This window comes from Lactuca sativa, chromosome 7, assembly GCF_002870075.4.
Source record: "Lactuca sativa cultivar Salinas chromosome 7, Lsat_Salinas_v11, whole genome shotgun sequence".
Classification (NCBI taxonomy): Eukaryota; Viridiplantae; Streptophyta; class Magnoliopsida; order Asterales; family Asteraceae; genus Lactuca; species Lactuca sativa.
This window is the reverse complement of record NC_056629.2, coordinates 138,381,806-138,408,778: the sequence shown is the minus strand read 5'-3', so window position 1 is coordinate 138,408,778 and position 26,973 is coordinate 138,381,806. Positions and strand designations below refer to the sequence as shown.

General features: G+C 38.1%; 1 protein-coding gene across 3 annotated transcripts; it reads left to right on the top strand.

Annotated features, from left to right (window-relative positions):
- Nucleotides 1–13,922: 13,922 nt before the first annotated feature.
- LOC111913637 (mitochondrial import inner membrane translocase subunit TIM23-2) lies at nucleotides 13,923–17,264 on the top strand. 3 transcript variants are annotated; one of them, XR_008225093.1, is made up of 6 exons: nucleotides 14,247–14,506; nucleotides 15,091–15,527; nucleotides 15,959–16,142; nucleotides 16,239–16,468; nucleotides 16,660–16,761; nucleotides 16,944–17,264. XR_008225093.1 is itself a non-coding variant. In XM_052765277.1 (3 exons), the coding sequence occupies exons 2-3, from the start codon at nucleotides 14,452–14,454 to the stop codon at nucleotides 15,315–15,317; spliced, it is 282 nt and encodes a 93-aa protein (XP_052621237.1). In that variant the 5' UTR covers nucleotides 13,923–14,198; nucleotides 14,367–14,451; the 3' UTR covers nucleotides 15,318–15,523. The 3 variants fall into 3 exon arrangements, 2 of the variants coding, with proteins under 2 accessions (XP_052621237.1, XP_023765124.1); XM_052765277.1 differs by lacking the exons at nucleotides 15,959–16,142; nucleotides 16,239–16,468; nucleotides 16,660–16,761; nucleotides 16,944–17,264 and adding an exon at nucleotides 13,923–14,198 and having other exon boundaries at nucleotides 14,367–14,506; nucleotides 15,091–15,523; XM_023909356.3 differs by lacking the exons at nucleotides 15,959–16,142; nucleotides 16,239–16,468; nucleotides 16,660–16,761; nucleotides 16,944–17,264 and having other exon boundaries at nucleotides 14,248–14,506; nucleotides 15,091–15,544.
- The last annotated feature ends 9,709 nt before the right edge of the window (nucleotides 17,265–26,973 follow it).

Sequence of the window (26,973 nt, the reverse complement as noted above, 5' to 3'; positions counted from 1 at the left end):
TAAACCCATTAGGGATTAAAGCACTCTGACCCAGAGTCTATACTTTAAATATTAAAATATTTAATTAAGTATACTAATCTGCATTCATACTAAAATCAGTGTCACAATGACAAGAACAAAATTATTACGATTGTTAAATATCACAAGTGAGCTCGGGGATGTATGGTCAGTCCTGGGAATGGCATAGCCTGATCAACTATGTTTGTCCGAGGAGTGATTAGCATATGCCCTAGAATGGTTGTGATGTGTTAACAAGTCTAAAAACTTACCAACAATACCACAAGAAGATCAGTATAACTTAAACTTAAAATACTATAGGTGTATTTTGTACTACTAGTTACATGTATACTATATTCTTATACCTCTCTTCTCGCGTAGATTTAAATGGCTGGATTCCGTCACGGCGACCCGTACTTTTCAAATAAAGGCAATGCCGGGTGGATCGAAGAAGAGCCCGAAGATGCCCGAAGATGAGTATCCAATCCCTTTGGATGATCACCTCGCAGAAGGCTTTTCTAATGGATCCGACTCCGAGCCTGAAGTCAACAACCTACCGCTAGTAGGTCAAGCCCCGAACAACAATCCCCCGACCAGCTTTTCCAGGTCCTACTCCCTTGTGGGCAACCAACTTAAATCGCTGGAGTGACGAACAGGGTCAACCCTTACCATACTTTGGGGACCGAAGTTTTTACAACGTCAGTGAAGGTGGTTCTGCTGACCGAGCTCTGCCTGTCATTATCCGCAGAATAGCTCGTAATGTTGAGCAAGGTCGAGCAGCCATCGACCGGGTCATGGAGATTGATTCCAACTCTGGTGTCAACACAGTCCGCATCCGCCGTCTTGAAGAAGACATGGAACGGACCCGGAGAACCAATGAAACCCTGCAGCAACAGCTGGCTGCCTCCTGAGCTGAAGTCTTGGAACTTCGAGCCCGTCAGAGGGCTCAGGAGCAACACCTTCAAGAGGTGTTTCGTCAAGTGTCCGACCTCAGGGCTCGCTCGAGGAATTCCCATCGCCATTAGATGATGTCTAGTACATCTCTGTCTTTTGGTTAAGGAATAGCCTTTAACATCTGTGATCTATGTAGCACTTGTTTGTAAAATATTCCTAACTTTCAGTACTCTAATTAGGAATCTAAGAACTGTTAAACTTTTCAGTATGGTATGATGTAAGACCTGCTGTTAGGTCGATTTTCCCTGAACTTATTACATCAGTAATACCAGTATTTTTCACATCTATTGAATCTATGGGAAAAATCTGTACATTTGTGTTTCCTACTAATATTCTTTGTTGTGATCTCAAACACTCATTCAACTGTTGGGCTATGGTTAGTTAGTCCATGTGTCACTCTCATGTTGCTTACAAATTGATTCTTACCATTTTTCTTATCTTTATAAACTTATAGCTGAAAGATGCCTCCTCGCAAATCTCCCAGGAATAACCCTGCACCTCCACCACCTCCTCCGCCTCCGGTCATCGATACTGCAGCCCTGAATGCTGCCGTAGCTGCAGCAGTGGCAACTGCCATGGCTCAATATCACTTATCTGATGCCAGCAGAGGTGGAACCCCTGTGGAATCAATTCCGGTTGAAACCCCTGTGCGCTCGAGAGAGTGCTCCTACAAGGATTTCACCAATTGCAAGCCGAAGCCTTTCTATGGCACTGGCGGAGTCATTGCTCTCTCGCAATGGTTCGAGAAGACTGAATCAGTCTTTGAAATCTGTTCATGCCCTGCTGCAAGCAAAGTCAAATATGCCGCATGCACCTTTGAAGGAAAGACCCTGACATGGTGGAACGGCCATGTTAAGGCACTAACCCTCGTCGTAGCCAACGACATAGGCTGGGAAACAATAAAAGACCTCATGTTTGAGGAATACTGCCTGAGGGGCGAAGTCCAGAAATTGGAGCAGGAACTTTGGAACCTGACTATGAAGGGCACCAACGTGGTCGCTTATACTGCCCGATTCAGCGAACTGGTGGCCCTCTGCCCCAATATGGTTCCCACTGAAGGGAAAAAGATCGAGAGGTGCATATGGGGGCTAGTGTCTCCGTATCAGGGGAATGTCCTAACATCAAACCCTGCTACCTTCGACAGTGCCAAACGACTGGAACAACGACTCATTGACCATGGAGTCAAAACCCCTGCAACCACAACCACCCTAACCATCCCGGAACCCTCCAAACCCGCTGACACTAAGCGGAAATTCTGGGATGAGAAGAAGAAGCAACGGGCTACCAAAAAGCAGCAAATTGTGGCAATGCATGCTGCAATAACCCCTGCTGCTGCTACTACTTCTCCGGTGGGTTAGTATGCTGGAAGTTTGCCCAAGTGCAACAAATGCAACTACCACCACAACGGCCCCTGCCGTGAAATGCAGTGCTCTAACTGCAACAGGAAAGGACACACAGTCCGTTTCTGTAAGTTCCCGGCACAACCGATCACCCAGGTCCCTGGCTCTGGTGCGAGCCCGACCTGCTATGGATGTGGCAAAGTAGGCCACTATAAGAGGGACTGCCCCAAAGCAAAGAATGCTGGTGGAGCAAGAAAGGGTACTAGCTATAGGCCACGGGGAAGCAGTTGCTGACCCGATAGTGGTGACTGGTACGTTCCTCCTCGATAACTCCTATGCATGCATTCTGTTCGATAGTGGAGCGGAGCGAAGCTTCATAAACCATAAATTTGCTCGCATGCTTAAACAACCACCACACGCACTCAAAGAACTATTCACAATAGAAATGGCTAATGGAAAAACTGAAAGTACGAATAGCATATACTTAGGTTGTACCCTAACCCTAGATAACCATTCATTCCCAATCGACCTCATTCCGGTCTCAATAAAAAGCTTCGACGTTATCATTGGCATGGATTGGTTAAGTCTTCATCGCGCTGACATCATGTGCTTCGAGAAAGTAGTCCGTCTAAACCTTCCGTCTAACGAAACTCTTATAGTCTACGGCGACAAACCTGGTGCGAATCTTCGTATAATATCAAGTATTCAAGCACAGAAGTATCTGCGTAAAGAATACCACACATTCCTTGCTCACGTCGTCGACACGAGCCTAGAAACGAAAGAACTAAAGAACATCCCAGTAGTGAGCGACTTCCCCGACATTTTCCCCGAAGAACTACCCGGGCTACCTCCGCAACGACAGGTCGAGTTCAGAATCGACTTAGTCCCAGGAGCTACCCCAGTAGCCAAGTCGCCCTACCGTTTAGCACCAGCTGAGATGCAGGAACTCTCTGGTCAACTTAACGAACTGCTCAGTAAGGGCTTTATAAGGACGAGTTTCTCACCTTGGGGAGCACCGGTCTTGTTCGTTAAGAAGAAAGACGGATCATTCCGTATGTGTATCGACTACAAAGAACTCAACAAACTGACGGTCAAGAATCGTTACCCTCTGCCTCGCATAGACGATCTATTTGACCAACTGCAAGGGGCGAATTATTTTTCCAAAATTGATCTGAGATCCGGATATCACCAGTTACGAGTACTAGAGGAGGATGTGCCGAAGACAGCCTTCCGAACTCGTTACGAACACTACGAGTTCGTGGTGATGCCATTCGGATTGACCAATGCACCCGCAGTCTTCATGGATCTGATGAATAGAGTATGCCGACCTTACTTGGATCAGTTCGTCATCGTTTTCATTGACGACATCCTGATCTACTCCTGAAGTAAGGAAGAACATGGCGATCACCTGCGACAAGTTCTAGGGACATTACGAAAGGAGCAACTTTATGCGAAGTTCTTGAAATGTGAATTTTGGATCCGAAGAGTCGAATTCTTAGGACACCTGGTAAGCGAAGAGGGAATCCACGTGGACCCATCCAAAATTAAAGTCATTGAGAACTGGTCAGCATCGAAGACGCCTACTGAAATTCGTCAATTTCTAGGCCTCGCTGGCTACTACCGCAGATTCATACAGAACTTCTCCGGAATAGCGAAACCTCTTACAACCCTGACCTAGAAAGGCGTGGCCTTTGACTGGGAAGAGAAACAAGAGAGAGCGTTCCAAACGCTCAAACGAGCCTTGTGCACCGCGCCAATACTATCCCTCCCCGAAGGGATAGAAGACTTCATAGTCTATTGCGATGCATCCAATCAAGGGCTCGGGTGTGTTCTGATGCAGCGAGGTAAGGTCATCGCCTACGCCTCGAGACAGTTGAAGACACACGAGGTTAACTACACGACCCACGATCTTGAACTGGGAGCAGTGGTGTTTGCTCTGAAGATCTGGAGACATTACTTGTACGGAACGAAAAGCACTATTTTTACCGACCACAAGAGTTTACAACACATTTTCGATCAGAAGGACCTCAACATGAGACAATGACGGTGGGTCGAGCTACTCAGTGACTACGAATGCGATATTCGTTATCATCCGGGTAAAGCCAACGTAGTAGCAGACGCCCTAAGTCGGAAAGAATATTTTGGTCGCAAAGTCAAGTCATTGTCAATAACCATCCATTCACACTTGTCTAAGCAAATTCAGGCGGCCCAACTTGAAGCCATGAAACCTGAAAATGTGACGAGCGAATCCCTTAGAGGAATGGACAAGAATTTAGAAGCCAAGGGTGACAGAGCCTTATATTTCATGAACCAGATCTGGACACCGAAACACGGTGGTTTCCGAGACTTGGTCATGAACGAGGCGCACAACACTCGGTATTCCGTCCATCCAGGTTCAGATAAGATGTATCTGGATCTTAAAAAGCTATACTCATGGCCTAATATGAAAGCAGAGATTGCTACCTTCGTAAGTAAATGCCTTACTTGCACAAAGGTTAAGGTCGAGTACCAGAAGCCCTCTGGTTTACTGCAACAACCAGAGATTCCAGAATGGAAGTGGGAGCGGATCACTATGGATTTCATAACCAAGTTGCCCAAGACAACGGGTGGACTTGATACCATATGGGTCATCGTCGATAGATTGACCAAGTCTGCACACTTCCTGCCTATCAATGAAACTGACAAAATGGAGAAACTTACGAGAACATACATTAGGGAAATCGTACGGCTACATGGTGTACCTATGTCCATTATCTCCGATAGAGATAGTAGGTTCACCTCAAGATTCTGACAATCACTACAACATTCCTTAGGAACAAGGCTGGAAATGAGCACAACCTACCATCCACAGACCGACGGACAGAGTGAGAGGACCATCCAAACACTGGAAGATATGTTGCGAGCCTGCGTGATTGACTTTGGGAAGGCATGGGATACTCACTTACCCCTTGTTGAGTTTTCCTATAATAACAGTTATCACACGAGCATCAAGGCTGCTCCATTTGAAGCTCTCTACGGCCGAAAGTGCAGATCTCCTCTGTGCTGGGCTGAGGTGGGTGATACCCAATTAGCCAGGGGCAAGCTTCCGACAGTACTCTCACCGGTCCGGAGATCATCCGGGAAACGACAGAGAAAATCGTTCAGATCCGTGAACGATTAAAAGCCTATATAGATCGACAGAAGAGCTATGCTGATAAATGAAGAAAACCTTTGGAATTTCAGGTGGGAGACTGAGTCCTTCTCAAAGTCTCACCCTGGAAGGGCTTGATACGCTTCGGAAAGCGTGGGAAGCTTAATCCGAGGTACATAGGGCCTTTCAAGATTCTTGCAAGAGTCGGCCCCGTAGCTTACAAACTCGACCTACCCGACGCACTTCGTAACGTACATTCTACATTCCACGTATCTAACTTGAAAAAGTGTCTGTCCGACGAGACTCTTGTAATCCCACTCGACGAGATCGAGATCAACGAGAGCCTCAAATTCGTGGAAGAACCAGTAGAGATCATGGACCGTGAGGTCAAGCAGACGAAGCAAAGTCGTATCCCTATCGTGAAGGTTTGCTGGAATGCCAAGCGAGGACCGGAATTCACTTGGGAACGCGAGGATCAGATGAAACTGAAATACCCTCATCTTTTCGCTTAATTGTTTGTAACTTCTTGTTTGCTTAAATTCTAATTTCGGGACGAAATTCCTTCTAACGGGGGGATGATGTGACAACCCGAAATTTCCATTTTGTACGAACATTATCTATTCAATAGAAGCTAGTCCAATTTCAATGAACTTCAGACTTTTCCGAATAAGTTTGTGTACATTAGGGTTTACGTTTAAGGAGATATCAGGAGAGTGGATGCTCAAGGGTTTGTGAAACTTGAGCATTTCAACACTTCATAATGTTAAAGTCCAATTCCAAAATAAAAATATTTTCTGCCAAAATATTTCAGGACTATAAATAGATTTCTGAACTAAATTCATTCATTATTCACATTTCCAACTAGAGAAAAGCCATATTCTCTCTCACGGATCTTCGGGTTTTCATCCCAAATCGTGAGTACACTTCTCTAGTTGTGTTATAATGTTTGTTTTATGCTTATTAACATAGATTACATGTCTAATATATGAGATCCAGGAGTTTACCGCCCAAGAACGTTCTTGGGGAGTAAACTCCAAAATGGAGCTTTAAGGCTATCTAGTCCCATTTCCTTGTTAGGCAACTAGTTTAGGATGTTATGTATCATCATTTGAGGCTAGAAAACAATCAAGATCACCAAGTTTTAGGAGTTTACGGCCCAAGAAATTCTTGGACCGTAAACACCTTTTTCAAGGGCTTAAAGTGCCCTAAACACCCTCCTAAGGCTTTAGACTATTACCCTCAAATACTTGTAGCTAATTTATGGACTTTTAAACATCAAGAACACCCATTAAAGGGAGTTTACGGCCAAGGATATGCTCTTGGGCCGTAAACTCCAAGTAAAGGCACCAAAGTGTGCCTAAAGTCCCCCTTAGCCTAAATCAAAAACCTAGAAGTTATCCTACTTGTGCAAGAGGCTTACATGAATTAAAACATCCACCCCATGAGAGTTTATGGCCGTAAACTCTAAGGGGTATGGTCTTTAGGCCGTAAACTCCTCAAAGGAGTGTTATCTATGCCCTAAACTACCCAAAGGATTAAACCACCAAGCTAGGCTTATTCTAGAATTCATGTAGCACCTTAAAACACCCAAAACCACCAAGGTTGGAGTTCACGGCCATAAACTCAAGGGTTTATAACCGTAAACTCAAAGGGTGGGGTTTGTTGGGTAGTAAACTCTTATACAAGGTCATTTGGTACATTAAACCCCTTTAGCCTTGTCCCGTAGCAACTTAGATGCAACCATTAGGACCTATAACACTTATACCAAGTGTTTACATGTTCCTGAGTGTCCCAACTTATTTCATTAAGTTATTATTTGGCTAATTAGTTATATATGCTCATTATATGATAACTAGGCTCGTGCGTGTGAACAAGTCTCCGTTTGCCACCTAGCACGGTATCCAACACTACAATCCAATCCGCTCACCACAAGTGAGTTCATACCCCTTTAATTAACCTTTGAAATACTTTAAATGTTTTAAATACTTTATGGGGGGGGGGAATACAAGTTCAATGCTTATAGTTATTGAAATCAATCACATGTGATTGCATTAATCACATGTGATTAATAACTAGAAAACAAATGATTTTATCACTGTTCAAACTGTTTATCAAACTGCTTTACTTCAAAATGTTTTACAAACTCTTTTACTTATCAAATGCTTTTATTAAACTTTGTTTTACTACTTATAAATTGCATGCCCATATATGTATAGATATATAAGCAATGTTTAAAGGGCTTAGGAAGGCCATCCGCCCTATTTCCTTTTTCTCGATTTGGATGTGGTGTGGTGGGATTTCGGGTGACCGTCCGAAGGTCGTTTCAATATTAGTTATATATCAAATATACATATATAGACATAAAAGTACTTCCATATTCATGCGTACTATACACATCATTAGTAAGTTACCATCGGGGTAACACAGGATCATACTATTACAACTTCTAGATCAATGAGTCAGTTCATTCATGAGTCTATACATTACATTACTATGAGAACATATACAACTTTACTAGAAAGAGAACATATACAACTATACTAGGATGAGAACATATACAACTATACTAGAAAGAGGACATATACAACTATACTAGGAGGAGAACATATACAACTATACTAGAACGAGAAACATTACATATACAAGAATACATTAGCAATTGTGATCCATTGGATCGGAGCATGCCTTAAATGTCATGGCCCGAGTTGTAGCCAGAATTCTCTTGGAGGGAGAGCGTGAGTTTGCGTATAGATCTATACTGGATTGAATATCCTACACCTTGCTGCTAGCTACAGCCGGACCTGCAGGTCTGCGGGTGCCAAACGTCATTCCGTTATTACGACCATTCGTATGTCGTTGTTACCAGTCGATAGTATGGTGCAATTATCACATTATACCTTAATATAAATCCGGTTTAAGGTAGTTAGTACAGCAGTAGTTCCTATAATACAAAACTACAGTACTACAATGATTTACCCATTACATATTTTTAGTGATAACCTAACTTAAACATTAATGTACAAACTATATTTGTTAAATGATAGTTACACTTGGGAAATTACACACTTTTACAACAAATGAGCATACAAAACAGTTAAGCCTTGGTAGAAGGCTACTATAATAGAAAATATAGGTTTTTCTGAGAGATTCAAACTTTTACAAACACTTACATACATTTTACAAACTTATACTTGAGACACGTTCAAACGTTTTGATAACAAACATCGACACTAAAATACTTATGAACTCACCAGCTGAATGTTGATAAACTCTTTCAAAATAACTTGTATTCTCAGGTCATCAATAGACAGGTACCGATGCCAACTTTTGAGAAGATGGAGCGCATTCAAGACTCATCATATTATTTTGATTTACATTATATTTTTGGTGTCTAAAACTGTACAGAACACGCTTGTATTAAAATTATATATTTAATGCAATGGATGATGTTGTTTGCTTATTTACATTTACTGTGTTGTGATACTGTACATGACGTCCTCCGCCCCAGAACGTTTCCGCCGTTCTTGGTTTTGGGGTGTGACATAAAGCTTGCACCTTTATGCCTTAACCACCCCAAATACTTTCAGATTTGAAAGGATCATGCTTGGGGGACGTCCAAAACCCAAAGACAACCATTCTTGGACCAAAAACCTTCCAAAAAGGGGCTATAAGGAGATCTAATAAACCAAAAAGCCAAGATGAAGACTTGATTACCAAGAAATGAAGCAAATGGAGTGTATCTTCTGGATCTACTTCCTCCTTCTTGAACCTCCAACTTCCTTCTTGTTTTTCTTCTTCCTCTTCAAGAGCACACAAAACACACCAAGGTGGCTCAAACACTCACAAGATGCACTAGGGTTTCGTGGGTGAGGGTTTGGGGTCTGGGGGCTGAAGATGAGGCTGAGGGAATGGGAATATGATGCTTAAATAGGGCACCAAGTCCCGAAATTAGGGTTTCCTAACCCAGACCAGACTCGCCGAGTCAGTCTCTCGACTCGCCGAGTTAGCCACTTAATTCATGACACGGAACTTGCTCTGACTCGTCGAGTTCTTCCTTGGACTCGACGAGTTGACTCATTGACTTAGGGTTTTTCCTTCCCCAACTTGGCCTCCTGGATTCCAGGTGTTACATATGAGTTTTGGAAACAATTGTTAGTGTTACTTCATGTTTTATGGGAATGTTTGGCTAAAATGTGAGACCGTACAATCCGAGCATCAAAAGGCAATTAGGAGTTTCTCAATCTCCAAAAAAAAATACCCAAGTTTGAGCATAAAAGCACACCCCAAAAATCTTCAGTAAGTCCAACCAAATAATGAACCAAAATCACTTCTGAATCTCCAATCGAATCATTTCATAAACTTCAAATACTCGAGGTCACTTCGGTCTTCAAGTCCGCGTAATATGAAAAATTCAACTTTCGAATTTCCATATCTAAATCTCTCCCTCTTTTTATAATCGAAAAATGATTATAAAACCAAAAAGGGAATGAGAAAGCGCTCAATTCAGAATTTTTCTATCCAAAACTCCCCCTTATCACATGGCATAAAATTTTTGCTTCAATCTGGAAAATCCAAAAAATCTTCAATTTTCAGCTTCGTTCATGGACCGCCTTTGACAAAATTTCACAAATTTGGGTTGAAATTGTCAATTTCAAAATTCCGCAGTGACCCGGTGCACCCAAAATAGCCTAATATGCGAAACTCTACACCATTTGCGAAACTAGGCATAAAGTGTAAATTCACCAAACTACAGGGACTGAACATGAAACTATGTCATATTCCTTCAAAATGTCGAAATTATACCCCAATGTCAAATATATGTATAAACTAATACAAGTATGAAACTTCAGGGACTCATAGCGAAAATTATGTTCTTTTTCTTCCAAAATGTCAAAAATCAGTCCTAATTTCGAGATGGGTTTAAACTGCCATGTCTTTGAAACTTTAAGGAACAACTTCGAAAATTTTATATCTTCTTCCCAATCAGTCATGAATATTATTTTGAATATTATTTTGTTTCCATGTAGCGACCTTCGGATCTTCAATCTCCAGATGCAACCTTCGAAATTGGGTAATGAACCCTCGACATCGATACCATATACGGACCCTCGATCACGATCCCACAAATCTCGTTGAGTGATGTCTAGTGTCGAGTGTCGAGTGTCCACTTATCTTGACATTCATTATCAAAACCTTCGATATCACGTCCCAGTTCCAAAACAAAATCATCGACTATCCAAACAACAAATACAAACTCTAAGCCTTCGAAATTAAGTACTCAAGCAATAGCCAAACCCATCCGATTTCAAAACCTTCATTTTTCAATCGATAACCATCGACATTTATTCCAACTGTGAAGCCTTCAAAATCAAGACACCAAAATTTGATCATCGACTTCAAGTATTCAACTTTTATACCATTCGTTATCATCCTTATATAACCATCACAGTCGACTTCAAAATCTTCGATCCTTGATATCGACTTCAATCATTCAAATCTTCGACATCAGGATAACAAACAATACAACACTGTTCGTTTTCAACCATTCGACTATGGTTTTCAATTAGCCCAAATACCGTTAAACTCAATATCGACTTACCAATCGAATTTTCAAAAAGCTTCGTTATCAACAATCGAACTTTTAATATCAATCATCAACCTGTAACAAATCGTCCTTAGCTTTCATTCCAGTCGATATCAAAATTAAGTGACTCCAATAAATGAATTCCAAACCTTCGATTCAACATCAAGTGACATCGAGTGCCGAATCCAAAACTCAATTCCAAATCAACAAACAAAAATCGACATATCTGACTTCGCTATTACACATGAACCTTAATCGATTTTGACTTTTTTAACCCATCAAAGACTTTTCTAATTCGTCAGTTAACAAACAAAAATCGAAAAAATTTCAGAGCAAGTTCAGATCAAACACACTATTCAAAATGTTCTTCATTGCTATTCATAATGTTCTTGACTTTCATTTGAGATTTTGTGACATCCTCATTTTCTCGGCCATAAAAGACCGATTTTGTTTATGCTTTATAAAAATCAGAGTACCTCTTTTAATAGAAATGTTGCGGAATTTGTTCCCAGTAAAACATGATAAATACGTTATCAATGCATTTCCGAAGAAAAGTATTTTTATTCATTTTAAAACATTTGGGAAGTCATCATCAATACAAAAACATAAGCATAAACAGAACTTACATTCATTATCACTATGGATTTATATCTCCTTAATCTCTCAGTGTAATGTGACTTCATATCAACGCCTGTGATATAAATAAACTGAGTGGGTCAGGTTGGGAAACCTGGTGAGTACATAGGGTTTTCAACCCACAATAATATAATTATTATGTTTAATCATCAAACAATTAACCCAGTTACCCTCCCCATTATCTTCTTTACTCTTAAGGATTTACCCTAAGAATTAACTATTCCTCGTTCATTCTTCCTAATGATTATCCTAAGGAATAGGCACGAAATCCATCGTTGCCAGGGTTTACTCAACAGACACTAAATCCATAGTTGCCAAGGTTTTCTCAACAGGCACTAAATCCATAGTTGTCAGGGTTTGCTTATCATGCACTAAATTCATAGCTGTCAGGGTTATCTCGTTTATCGACAGTCTTGTTTCCCATAATCCACTCGCAATACATGTCAATGGGTTTTTATCTCATTTATCGACAGTATCGTTTCCAAGAATCCACTCGCAATACATGCTAATGGGTTTTTAGAATGCATGAATACACAGTTCAAATAACACCTACAGGTTGCGAGCCTGCTAGTGTTCCACTGGAGTGTCTAGAATAGTCCGTGGTTGTCATCCATACTCTGCTAGATGACGGGGCCAACACTTGGGTAAAAGGCTTCTCTCATGGTTCACCTCTCACCCTTATCTCATGGTCTATATCACCCCTCATCATTTTGTTTTTGTCACACAACAACTATTTCATCTACCAATGTTTTACCCAACACATTTTGTAGATATAAAATACATATAAAGTTTAAATAATTTAAAACATGTATAAAAATCTTTCACCCAGCATAGACAGTAAGTATACAGACAATATGTACACATAACATGTAATTTATATTAAATACTTCATATCTATGTGTAAGATGAAAGTAACTATGCACTCACCTAATCAGGTGGTGACTCGGTACTCGGACAACGCTCGGTTTACTTAAAGCAACTTCTTTCGACAAAACCTAGTATTGTTACCAATAGAGTCTAATGTTTGATGAGACTAATTAATACTCTAGCTATTATTACTATTATATAAGTGTTAAACAATACTCTTCACCCACTATGTACACATAGGGACCAGACATGGAACACCGGAGGGCAAGATCATTTTGGCATATAGCACTTTTGAATCCAGCAACCCAAGCGGCCCTCCAAACCAGATTCTCCGTACCTCAAGTGGTTAACAAGATATTATAACAAAACTTATATAACTCATAATAATATCCCAAATATTTATTATAAGGTCCTAATAGCATTACTATATTGAAACATAAGCTATACTAAAGATAGGTTAGGCCACTACAAGAAAAAGACCCTTTTACGACGCGCAAAACACGACGCTCTTTGATTTATGTTACGCATTAGAGAGCGACATTAAAAAAGTGTCATCTCTTCAAAAATTTTAAGGATTTAGGTCGCGCATTACTGAGTGCCCTTAAATTAGTGTCTCATGTAAAAATATTAAAAAAACGGAAGGCACTTGTGCGTCGTCTATGAATGTTGTTTTATATATTTTTTTTAAGAAACGCACGTCTCGGAGGGAAAATGAAATCCCCAAATTTTTTAAACCCCCACCTTCTTCTCCCTCATCTACACCCCTCATCCACATCCACTACCTCCAATCCTCATTGCCTCTTCTAGCCTCAAACTGTGGCGATGCACCTTCCTTCTCGAAGAATGCTTCATTTACCACCATCGTCCAATTATGTGAGCCCAAGGAATTGACATAGACGAAAAAAATTATGGATCAATCGCTTCACATCATGTTTAAGGTTAAGGGTTTGAGATTTCTTCCAAATCGACCTCACACTAAATGGTTTGATCTCCTCTCTTTTTAGATTGTTCCCTCAACTGATGCCTCCACCTTCTACCATCGATGTTGATCTTTGAATTAGCAACAAGAAGCCCTAGGGCCTCCGTCTTCACCCACGTTCTCACAGTCGATCGTGAATCGGTTTTCAGTTTCTTCCAAGATTCAACCAATACAGAGGTAGAGGTATGTTTCGATTTCGTATCAAAAGCCTTCACCTTCAGGCGGAACAAAAACCTAGGGATCAATTCGATTAATTAGTAACAAAAGTCAGACGTAATCTCAAAACTTGGCATGGAAAGAGTCTTGAAATCCACTTCAGTTAAGTTATTCAACATGGATTGTCTATCTCCTGCTTCTTCTCTCAAATTAATAGCAGGCGGAAAAGAACTTTGATAATGATATATGGTGCTTTCTTGATTCTCACCCAAATTGTGTTTTCTTGCAGGTTCGTTCATTAAGTTGCTACCCTCATCGACACACAATTAAATAAGTACCGGCCAAATATGCTATAGTAGAGGATGGTTTCGTGGGTTCTTTCACCTTTACACCAACGATGGTGGAGCTAGAGAGAGAGTTTATGGTGTGTAAAATACAACATTCTTAAACCAGGGGATTCAAATAAATAGCATAACCCAAACCCTCTATGGTAATTGGGAGGCAACCAGGGCAAAACGCAACCCTCAGACCATTTTTTCTCTCAAGAAACCTTCGGTACGTACAAATTTTCTTTTCTTCCTCTTCCTTTTCTTATCAGTATTCTTTCTCCTCCCTTCCTCTCCTGTGGTTGCCGTTGTTGCCTACTTCGACCTGTCCTACCCTTCCCTTTTCCCCAACCTAGGAGCATCTGTCGATGACTTCTCTGCTTCATCCGTTCAACAGATCGTCGATCATTGCCTCTACGATACCATCAACTACTCCAGACCTGTGAACAACATGTCTAAATCTCGCGTCTACGCGGATTTCAATGTTGTTCGCCCTATGGAATACTAGGATTAAGAAGCACTTACTGTTCAATGGGGGTAACCTAACTAAACCCTAGATTTTACTTTAATTTCTGTGATTTATCTCATGATATGAATTAATAGACAAAATACTTTGATTTATGTGTTGCTACTTGGCTTAATTTGATTCAAATTTGTTTCAAATTGTGATTGTTCTCTTGTGTAAGTTTGTATCTACTAACCCTGATGGTATTTTGTTTGTTTCAAAATAAAAAAATCAAAACATGGGAAGCTTTTGCAAAAGTGGTATGTTATGTATTTTGTACAATTAAATATTTTTCATAGTAATTTTACAATGTAAATACCAAGAAGGGTTAGTAAATTATAAAAAGCAATAGAAATGGCTGAGTAAATCATAAAAATCTTCCAAATTCATAACAATGTAAAAATCTATTCAGAGATGAAACTCATGGATTATTGAGCTTCCAAGAGTGAGTTTTGTTCTCTAACTCATCCATGTGGTGATTTAGTTCGAGCAATATACAAATATGAATCATGAATGTAAATGCTTAATCCAGATTTGTAGTATTGAAAGTTGACACTATATATTGATTATAAAGTCAATAACATAATTCAGATCTTAAATGCTTTTGGACATGCAGGTCGGACGATTGGTAACCATGCGGGTGTAATCGGATTTTTGTACACTGGTATGGAGAGCGGGATGGTTAAGGCTAGGGATGCAGATGATATTATTAACAACGTGGTGGCTGGATTAGCGACTAGAGCGCTTTACAAGGCGGAGACTGTTGCCGGAGCTATTGGTGGAATAGCTGTGGGATTAGCCATGACAGGGAAGCAGATTTTGAAGAGATACATACCAATCTGAGCTTGATCTGTATTCAATTTCATCTTTACGTTTTTTTACATTGGTGGAATAGCGGTGGGATTAGTTATGTCTGTTTACCCTTTTGATCTTTACGTTTTTCTACATTTGGTATATTGTGCTAATTTTCCTTCGCTCCTTTTTGGGAACAAATGGTGTATGTTTTGCTTATATACAACAAGAAAGAGAAATATAAATGACTTGAAGCATCAGGTATCTTTTCTTACAAATTCATATTATCTCACTAATAGAAAAACAGTGATCTAATACGGTTGAATATATACATATAATACAGATGATGAACCATATTAGAGGGGAGTATTAGATTATGAAACCTAATAAAGTACGGTTAAATAACCGTACTCTATATCCCATTCCAGCCATAAATCAAAACTTCAGAAACACAATCTAATACGGTGGTTATTTAACCGTACTATATTACACATACTTAACTACAATCTAATAGAATCACATATGCATATAAACGTACTATATTACACATACAACAGTACTATATTACATACAACCGTACTATATTACACATACATAACTAAAATCTAATACAATCACACTATATATGATTGATTCCTTATCAGGTGATCACCTACTGACATACAATGGCATACTAAGATCCTTACTTTTAGTGTTCCATCAGGTGATCACCTACACTGCTAGAAAACAAGAAAGTTTTCTACTCTAATGAAATAAGTACATGTCTTTAACACTAGAGCAAGGTTCCATCATCTCCAATTTGGCTGCAATACGTCCAACATAACCTTCCACATCATTGTTGAGATAAACCAAAGGTGTGTTTCCGATCAACTGCAGGTATAAACAAAGATCTGTTTGTTAATACCTTGGGAAAAATAGCTGACATATGATCCAAAAACTTACTTCTACTTCTGTAATATCCACAAACTGCAGTTCCTCCAAATGACACAATGTTTGTAACCATGAGAGAGAGAGAGTGTGTGTGTGTGTGTGTCATACATCTTATGATAGGCGACCAGGTAATATGTTTCTCATTTCTTGTTATTTCCGTTTTTGCCCTTGTTTACATTTCATTCATAAACCAGGTTCCAGCTTATTGGATTTTCATTTCTGGTTACTCTCTTTCTATTGATGAATCAAGTATGACTGGCGAGAGTCACACTGTAAGTTTTCATAAATTTCTGTTGGTTACATTGTGTTTTATTTCGATTCTCTAGTTTTCAAGGGTAGATAATGTAACTTTTAAAAAAAATGATGGAACACGTTGATTTAATGTATTTTGATATTTTGTTCTCATTGACTTGTATAGTTGTATGTATTTTGTTATATGTTTTTAGTAATTTTGTATGTGCAGATTAGGCTATCTGCCTGTGAAATGATGGGTTCTGCAACTACAATTTGCTGTGATAAAACTGGAACCTTGAATTCGAATTTGTGGGATATTTTTCTTTTCTTGGTAACTTCATGATTCTTGCATATTTTATTCTTTTATTCTAGTATCAAGTGCCAATCTTTTGTTCATATATTAAATAGTTAGAGGGAATCTCCTTTCGTTTCTTTTCTCTTTATTTTGACATCCGAGAAGTAAAAATCCTTCATTCTTTTACCTTATTTATCTCATGTTTTTGCTTTATTCAGATGACTGGTCGAGGCTTATATTTGTGGGAAGAAAAATGATCCACCAAATGACACGTCAACATTACCTCCAAAGATTGTATCTCTTCTTGTTGAAAGTGTAGCTCACAATACAACTAGCAGTGTATTTTCCCCTGAGGTAGGTATTTTGAATATGTACCTTACGAGAGCACCAATCCTCTTCTATACCTTTTTTTTTCTTGGTGTTAGTGATCTTTAATCAATTATGAAAAAAGAAAATTCACTGTCAATGTTGGTTTGGTGCTTAATTAATACGGAGGCATAGATGTTGAGGTTTCTGGATCTCCAAGAGAGAAGGCCATACTTCAAAGGGTGGGTGGGGGTGGGGGGGTTAAGGTTAGTTAGTTCTTGGTTCATATGTTGGGGATAGAATCTTGTTTTGTATCCTTGATTTTATTTTTAGGTGATGCTCATCATTTTTGTAATTATTGCAGCTTGGAATGAATTTTGATGTCGTGAGGTCAGAGTGTTTAGTTATTTATGCATCCCCATTCAACTCAGAGAAAAAACGAGGTGGTGTTGCAGTCAAACAGATAATTGTATGGAAGCAGTCTCTCTACCTTCTCCTTTCCGAATATAGTTTGTGTTTTATGTATTTTGTTATTTGGATTAGGAAGATTTGTTTTTCTAGTTTGACTCATGTTAATAAAATAACATTTAAATGTGATTTATTTTGAATATTAGTACAATTATTTCATGAAATGGATTGTTTTGTTATATAATTATTTTATTTTGCATTATGAGACTTTTAAATGTGTTATTTAATTTGAAAACTAGTAAATCTATAAATAATATTTTTTTTAACATTTAAAATTATGATACGCAAAAATGTGTGTCATCTACATTTATGACATGGCCTTTCTTGACAGGGGCTTTCTTGATACGCATTGCGTGTCATTAACACGCGCGTCGCAAGGTTACGACACGCGAATGTGTGTCGTCTTCCTTTATGATAGGGCCTTCCTTGATACGCATTGCGTGTCGTGAACGCGCATCGTAATTGCGCGTCGTAAATGAGCGTTGTAAATGCGCGTCGTCTCTCTTTATGACAAGGCCTTCCTTGACGTGCATTTGCGCGTCGTCTGAGCCTTTTACGACGCGCAATGAGCGTCGTATAAGGCTGTTTTTCTAGTAGTGGGCGTAGCTCACTTCCAACGGGTTTTCTCGAAAATCGGGCTTTGTTGGAGCAGCGTTCCCAAGCCGAAAGGCTCTTTTCTCGAGGCTTCGGGAGCCTCGGGGCTTCCTTCAGGTGCTAGGGGGTTTACCTAGGCTTGGGGGGGGGGGGGGGGGTTTGGGGGCTTAGAGAGAGAAAGTAGAGAGAGAAAGTGAAGTTGGGAAGGTATGAAGAATGAGGGAACCCGATACCTCTATTTATAGGCTGGAATCCTGCTCTACTCTTCGAGTAGGAGGTCCTACTTGTCGATTTCATGGCCAGGTGTCACCATCTGGTGGCTTTCCTTGGGGAGAAAGCCTTGGCCTATATTCAGCCACGTCACCCGATTTCGCACAGCACCTTGCCGACTTCTAAACCCCGTAACTTTCGCATACGAGCTCCGTTTCAACGTTCTTTATATAAACACGTAGCTAAAAACAAGATCTACAACTTTCATTTAGACTCCGTCGGGTAATTCTCGACCGATCTTAAATTTAACAGTAGGAGGAGATTATACTGTTAAATGTTCGCGTAAAATTCATAACTTCTACATACGGACTCCATTTTCGTATGTCTTTTTATCGTTGAGTTCTGATTAATGAGATCTTCAACTCTTATTTAGGTCGCGTAGGCCAAAAACTGCTCGAACTAAAATTCGAGTTTCGGGTCGTGCACTGCTATGCCAAATTTTAGAAAATTCATAACTTCCTCATACGAAGTCAGATTTGGGCGTTCTTTTTATGGACGCTCTCGATTTAACGTATACTACAACTTTTGTTTTAATCACTAAAGCTAAAAAGTCATTTATCAAAAATTCAATAATTATGTCTCCCGGTGTCGTGCCAGTTTCGCCGTAAAACTTCGACGGTCCATAACTTCTTCGTTATAACTCGGATTTCGGCGTTCTTTATATTTATGGAACCCTTGAGACATATTATACAACATGGTTAAGATTATTTATTCTAAATAATATTTTGTCGAAAAGTCATTTTCGACCCCTATTATCTCTAAATTGACTAGCCCGGATCTACGGGCGTTACAGATTTTATCACCGAATTCACATTGGCTCACGAACACATATTAGTTGATATGAAATCGTATCCCAAATTTAGATTATCGATCAACTACAAATGATTAGTAGAAATAAATAGATGAAATCGGAACTCAAGAATACAAGATTAAAGAACAATCGATGAAATTTCAATCGATGAAAGAACTAAAATAAACTTGGAACAAATTGTAGTACTTGGTAATGCTAGCGTACAAACATATCAACAATTATATGATATCAATTAATATGAGATAAAAATGGGCTTGAGGTATTCTAATTACAATCAACATTGGATTGCAAATTGGGTTTAAATGATTTGTGAACAGTAGATTTTGAGAAATGGATCACAGAATAACTTTTGGGCTAAATCAAGAAAATGGTTGAATCATAATGAATTTGGGCTTAAAACTCGATTCTAATGAGCAATTGCAATTTGAGAATCATATCAAACAACAAATATGATTGGATTGAGCTTGATCAATAGAAAAAATTATTAGATCATAACAAGTGGGTTTTTCAAAAAAATTGATCCAATGAGTCAAAATGATAAAAAATTCAAGAACATAAGCACAAATCAAAGAGATTTAGAGAGATCATCGAGAGACTCACCATAAATGTTCCAATTGTGATGATTGTTGCCAAATCGAGCATTGATTTGACATGCGAAATTAAAGAACACATAAAGAACATGGTGATTTGGGTGTTTAAGAGATGTATTCGATCACAAAAGGTGTTACAAAAAAGTATAAGCTAGATCTAGACAAATAAATAGCTCACACTAACACTCTTAATGATATATCTCTCAAGCACACCTCTACAAGTGGTATGAACCCACCTTATCTCTCTCTCTCTCTCTCTCTCTCTATATATATATATATATATATATATATATATATATATATATATATATATATATATATATATATATAATGTCGCAAGGCTACTTTACCACATGCAAGTGGGTCTACAAATGTCAAACCAGTTACAAAGTCATACATGGATAACTTTGTACCCAAAAAAAAGTATTTTATTCTTCATTCTCCGATTCCTAATATGACTAGTTTCTTGGTCTAGACAAATAATCCTTTGACTTTCAAGACTTTTAGTAGCAGTGATTAAGTGCACTAATTATCCCAAAATTCAATATTTAGTTCATACTATTAGATACTTGAATTACTAGCATCACGATCATGAAGCTAATTACATATGAGTAGTCATCACATGCATACTTACATATTTAAATCACTAACTTACTGTTTAACACTAGGTTTTGATCAAACACTAGTCATACAAATTTATAACTCATAAACTCATATGATTAAAGCATATCAAACTAGAATGTTAGTCTAATCTAACAAGTGCTCAGTAATAATAAGTAATAAACAGGTAAGAATGTAACATCAACACATAAGGATCTTTATCAAGCAATCATAATAAATTGAATAAGAACAGATAAACCTCAAAGAAATTAATTCATAGATTCAAGAATTCATCTAATCATAAATGCAAATCAAAAGGTTTAATACCCAAATTAGAAATTAAACACATAGTGGAATCACAGTGGAATGCTAATCATGACCAGAACAACAAACCACATGATCTCTAGTATGAATCCGCTCTCTATTCCCCTGGATCTCACATGATCTATGGTAAGAATCCGCTCTCTATTCCATTAAATCTTCGCTCCTGTCAGCTTAACAGAATTTTGGCCATCTTATAGACCCTCAAAATGCCAGAAGGAAGGTTACTTATTGACCAAGGATCAATAAAAGTTGAATTCTCTCCTCTGGTTGACCGAAAATAGCTATTTATAAGTGTTGGAACCGACTTACGTACGTTGGGCGTAAGTGGGTTTACGCGAGGCGTACTAGAGATACATGCACTATTTGATATGGGGACACCAACCAAGTACGTTGGGTGTACGCCTCACTACGCTGGGCGTAGTGGGATCCTTCAGCCACTTTGTTCCTTTTAGCAATCTAAGTCCAATTTCAGCAATTTTCACTTCGTTTCCGCTTTAGCAACAAAGTACACCTGTAAATCATAAATTTAAGCATTATGAGTAACTTTTAGTTATAATTGGCATAAAAACATAATATAAAATAATAAGAAAATGCCATAAATATAAGTATAAAATATACGTTTTCAAACTACCCCACACTATTCTTTTGCTTGCCCCCAACAAACTATTTTTTAACTTACTAATATCGCATAAGATAATCCACTTTAAACCCAACCATTATCCCAAGACTGCAATGCATGTATCTGTATCTATAATTCCTAAAAGCTTCCCCATATTAAATTCCCCTAATCCTTATGAACATTCACCCCTTAGTTTATACGACACTAATTTTTGCAACCCTCCGAATCCATCATCAGAAAAATTTCTTAACCTCAAGGTATTTTTGGTCAAGCTTTCCAAGCGTACATATGATCTAGAAAGAAAAGATTACAACTTTGATACCACAATGGAGCTCTTTAAATTCATCACTTCTTTGACATTTTCTCTTTGATTTCTTCGAATTCAACACTTTTTTGTTTGATTTTTGGTATCTTCAAAAAGTTTTTCTTTAGAATTTTTTTTCTTGATATTAACACTTTGATAGCTCCAAAATTCTTTCAACTTTTGCAATTTTCTCTTAGATATATATATATATATATATATATATATATCACTTTTTCGCTCGAACCCTACATGCTTAAGAAAGGAAGCTTAACTTCAACCCTTATTGGTTAGAGGTATTAGTCTAAGTGCAATGACTACATAAGATTTCTTGGATACATTTCTGGTACATGCTGCAAACCTTTTTATATCGTAAAAACTATCAGATTATCTTTCATATCTCATGACTTTTCACTAAGATTGTGAAACCACAAATACACTATAACATATATTGGTTTAGGTAAACATTTGGGCTCGCATCGGATCATCCCAAATAATATTTAAATTTAATTTGTTTAACATTCACTATATTTTCTAAATTAAACTATTATTTCAAGGTTATGTGAATGCATATTGTCAAACCTAGCAATTTTTCGTGATAATGCAATTTTTGAAAAATCATATGATTGTATTTTCTAATGTAACCAACCACCTACCCCACATTTAATTCATGCAATGTTCCCATTTCATGCTATGCAAAATAAACATAAAAAATAAAGAGGGGGAAAAGGAACAAACTCCCTGGGATAGAAGTGGCGAGATCGAACGGGGCCACTAAAAGTTGCTCCAAAAATTTGTTGGAATACTAGAAACTAGAATTGTTGCTTTTGAATGTGCCGGAAAAAACCAAGAACACCAACTTCTGAGATATGGTGCAAAGGATTGCAAATTAATACAATGTACAGTGACCACGACGTGGGAATAGGGATGCAAACGGGGGCGGATATTTGCGTAGATGGCAAAGCCCGCCCCCGCACCCGAATTTCAATCCTCATAACCATCCCCGTCCCCGCCCGACATAAAACCCGACGGGTTCGGGGTCAGAAATCCCCATCGGGTATGAGAAACCCGACGGATACCCATTTACTAAGCAAATCCAAAAGGTTAGACTATTTTTTCCAAGACAATTTATTTTAAATTATTTTGCTTTATAACTTTTAGCATACGCAAACAATTTATCAAAATACTATGAAATATTAATTCACAAGTAAATTGAAGCGTGAATGGTAGTACAAATATGTGAATGAATGGTAGTACAAATATGTGGTATGGTTCCATGATACTTATAAAGGCTTCTTACGTGGTCTTTTTTTTGTACAAGGACCAATATGGGATGAGTTTTTACAATTTGTTATTATTTCTTACAGTTTGTTTATATTCATAGTAATCCCACATCGTCATACGCTTAAAACTAAAAGGTGGACAATTACATTATAAGAGAAGCATTGCAGCGCCACTTACACAAGTTAAACTCAATGCACTAATTAAACCTATATATAATGTTGTTTGTTAATCATGTTATAGTATAGTTTTGTTAATTGTATCTTTTTTTAAGAAAACGAGTGGTGTTTTTATATATATATATATATATATATATATATATATATATATATATATATCTATATATATATATATCTATATATATATATATATTCGGGTATTAAATCGGTGGATAGTAGCATACCCATCCCCGCCCCATATCCGCTTCGGGTATGAAAACTAATCCCCGTATCCGCCCCATTACCCATCAAGGCGGGGAATCCCCGCCCCGTTAGGGTCGGGTAACCGCGGTTATCCGAATCCGCGGGTCAAAGTTGCATCCCTACGTGGGAAGTGTCAACCACGTCGTGGCATTGAGTGTGGAAAAATCTGTATCGTGAATAACAACATGGCCAGGATGTGGTAAAGTGGTGACCACGTCGTGGTATCTAGAATGGCGACCTCCTTCTCACAATGAAAAACTCTCCCATGACATAGGAACGTGTCAACCATGTTGTGGCAGCTAGGACGATACTTCTGTTTCACATTAAAATAAAACTCCATGGCGTGGGAACAACTCTTCCATGCCAATGGAATCGATGAAGTTAGAAATGCCACTCTCAGAATTCTAATAATAATCCCTCCAAATATTGACTCGCACACCACACTTATGGAAAGTCGTGGCGCTCGATTATCAACTTCAAAACTCTCACGACTTTTCTCTTGTGATAAATCAACAGTCGATCCTAGCGATTGAACTTACTGCCAAGTTTCTAAGGGCGAAAATTCAGAAAAATTTTAAAGATCATAGAGAATCAACATGGAAAAAAAATCACATCAACTAAATAAAACATTCTAATTTAAATAAACTAAATGCACACCAAAATAAAATAACAAAAACCACTAAGTCTAATAAACTAAAAAAAGGATAACTTAGTCACTCATCATCATCGTTGTCGTGATGTTGCGTCCCAGATAGCCCTGCTCCATCATCCCTCTATCCATATGGTGGAGGAAAGGAAACTGGATGATGGTACCCTTGTGAAGCAACGAATCCAGTAAATGTCCCCTCAAACCAATTCTGCCTAGTCTCAACGTAATCAAACCGGTCATCCACATGATAAAAAAGAACATCCATGTGCTAAGATAGGTAACCAATATCGATCTCCTGTTGCCGTCCCTCCTGGCTCCTTGTGGAGCAGGTCTAAGTCTCCCTCGTTGCTCAGGCTCTAGCTCTGCTGCACCCTCTTCTCCCACCTCTTCATCTGGTCGTATCCTGTCACACCCCCGAACCAGACGGCGGAAACGTCCGAGGGCTCGCGTGACTTTAATTGAATACCATCACAATGAATATACATGAATCATAACATAAACGTCACCATGCATCAATATATTACAACTGAAATTGTTCACATCAAGTACATTGTTTTAACATTACATATTCATGACATAAATAGTTTGAGTGTTTTTAACAACATAACATCTACCATTACTTCATAATACTCTTCCGCTTACCTGTTACCTGAGAATACAAGTTATTTAGGAAAAACGTCAACATATGAAATGTTGGAGAGTTCATAAGAAATGTTGTGATAAAATGATTTGTGTAGTTTTGTAAAAATCCAGAAAATCCGATATTTTCTGAAAAGACTTTTTTTTTTATCAAAGCGTGAGATCCATAAGTTGATGCATGAATGATTTCAAAAACATATATATATATATATATATATATATATATATATATATATATATATATATATATATATATATATATATATATATATATATATATATATATATATATATATGAAGGGTATCTTATATCATAGTTATCAAATTTCGAGCGAGTAATATTGAATTCCCCGGAAAACCCGATGTTTTCCGATATTGAAATGTATTCGTGATTACTGATTTTTGTATTGTCTTAACGAATGAATATTGATTAATCCACATTGTATATCGTCATAATTTTTGTCCACTTTGATTTCTCGTAAGCCTTAGCGAACGAAGAGAAGGGAGCATTATGTCCCACCACTATCGTAAGTACCTTAGGCTGTCGCGGATGCGAAAGACACGATGGTCCAACTCGCACTTGATTACTGTGACCTTACTAGCTTTTCTAACGAGACACTTTGGCCCGCTAGCACATAAAAGCTATTGAAAGTCCTTTTATAAAATATTGGGTCATTGATGGCCCAATAACATATAAGCGTTATCCCTTTGGGCCCAAAGATCATGTTGGTGGGCTTGCAAGGCCCAGCAAGCATGATTTGAAACTCATAAGCCCAAAGTTTGTAGGTTTATTCATTTTAGTCGTCACATAACTATTTGGAGAGTTTTGATTTAACGATTGTTGTTTTGTATTGATTCGAGACCGAATCAATTCGTTTATAACGATATTTGGAATTGAATTTGTATTCGTTTTCTGTTTTGTCGTTAGTCGGATATCTTGTATTTTGTCTTAATGAATTAATTTGTTTAAAATTATGACTTTGACCTTTTGACTACCTTTCTTTTATAGAAATAACACTTTTAGTCCTTCATATATAAGAATTTCATTTTTAGTCCTTAAAACATTTTCTTGACACTTTTGTATCATAAATTTGTTGAAAAGACATTTTTAACCCAAAATACATTTTGTAAATAGCTTTAGCCCTTCCAGAATGGAGTTTCTCGGTTAGAACCCCAAATTTCGCAACTTTTACAGTTTTGGCCCAAAATATAAAAAGTTTACATTTTTGATCCTTTTTGGAATTGAAAATCATTTTGACCTTTGAAATAGTTTTATTTCACCCCTTATCCCCTTTTTTGCAGAATGTTACAATTCAGCCCCTTAAAACTTCAAATTTCGCAATTTTGGGCTTATTGGGCTGAAAAGCCCAAATTTAGCCCATTAAGCTAAATTTTTGCATTTTAAGTCCTTTGAAAATTCCAATATTCAGAAAAATGATTATAAAAACTGTTTTGGCTCCTTTGACCCTCAAGAAACCGTGACTTGACAGTTTTTACCCAAGTTTTGTAATTTTTGACAAATTAAGCCCTAAAATGGGTTTTATGTTAGAATATGATCCTCATAACCTGATAAGCTATTTTCTTGACTTGTTTAGTGTAAAATAACTTATATTATGTTTGTTTCCTTTCTCAAGTCATAGATCTCGAATTAACACCCCTTTTTGTCACATATTTATCACAAAAACACATAAAATCACACACATACATGCTTAAAATCACACATAGGATACACATACACATAGATCTACACATTTTATTGTATTCTCCCCCATAAAACATATGAAAACCGAAAAAAGAGGGGTATGAAGCTCACCTTGAGTTGTAGTTTTCGGTTTTTGAAGGAAAAGATGAAGAAATTTCGATCCTAGCAAGTCTTCTTGGAGGATCTTGAACTTAGATGCTTCTAAGGTGCAAGATCACAAGATTAAATGGATTTAGAAGAGATTTTTGGATGAAATGAAGTAACTAGATCATGGATTTAATATCAACTTAGCTTAGATGATGTGTTTGTGGGAAAATCTCCTTGAAAGCTTCCTAGATCTCGAAAATTTGGAGAGGAGTGGAGAGAGTGTTTTTTGAGAAAGTTTGAGTGAAGTGTGTGTGTGTGTTTGGGTTCAACCGAGAGGAAGAAAGAGAGAAGAAGAGAGATGAGTGAAAGGATGGTTGCATGGAAATATGAGAGTTGCATGGAAAACCTTTATGTAAAAATGAGGTGGCACACAAACAAAGTCAACTCTTCCTCTTTGTGGGCTTGGGTCGAGAATGGAGAGGGAAAGAGAAGATTTTTGGGCTTTTTATCCTTAAGCCCATATTATATTTAATTTAGATGATGCTTGACCCAAATAAATCAAAGTATAATTTTTATGACCTATTA

Bases quoted from the DNA above. Each gene is read 5' to 3' on its own strand.
- LOC111913637 (XM_023909356.3), top strand. From the start codon at position 14,452: ATGTTGTTCGCCCTATGGAATACTAGGATTAAGAAGCACTTACTGTTC. The intron at 14,507-15,090 runs GTAACCTAACTA...TTGGACATGCAG, and splicing joins GCACTTACTGTTCAATGGGG to GTCGGACGATTGGTAACCAT.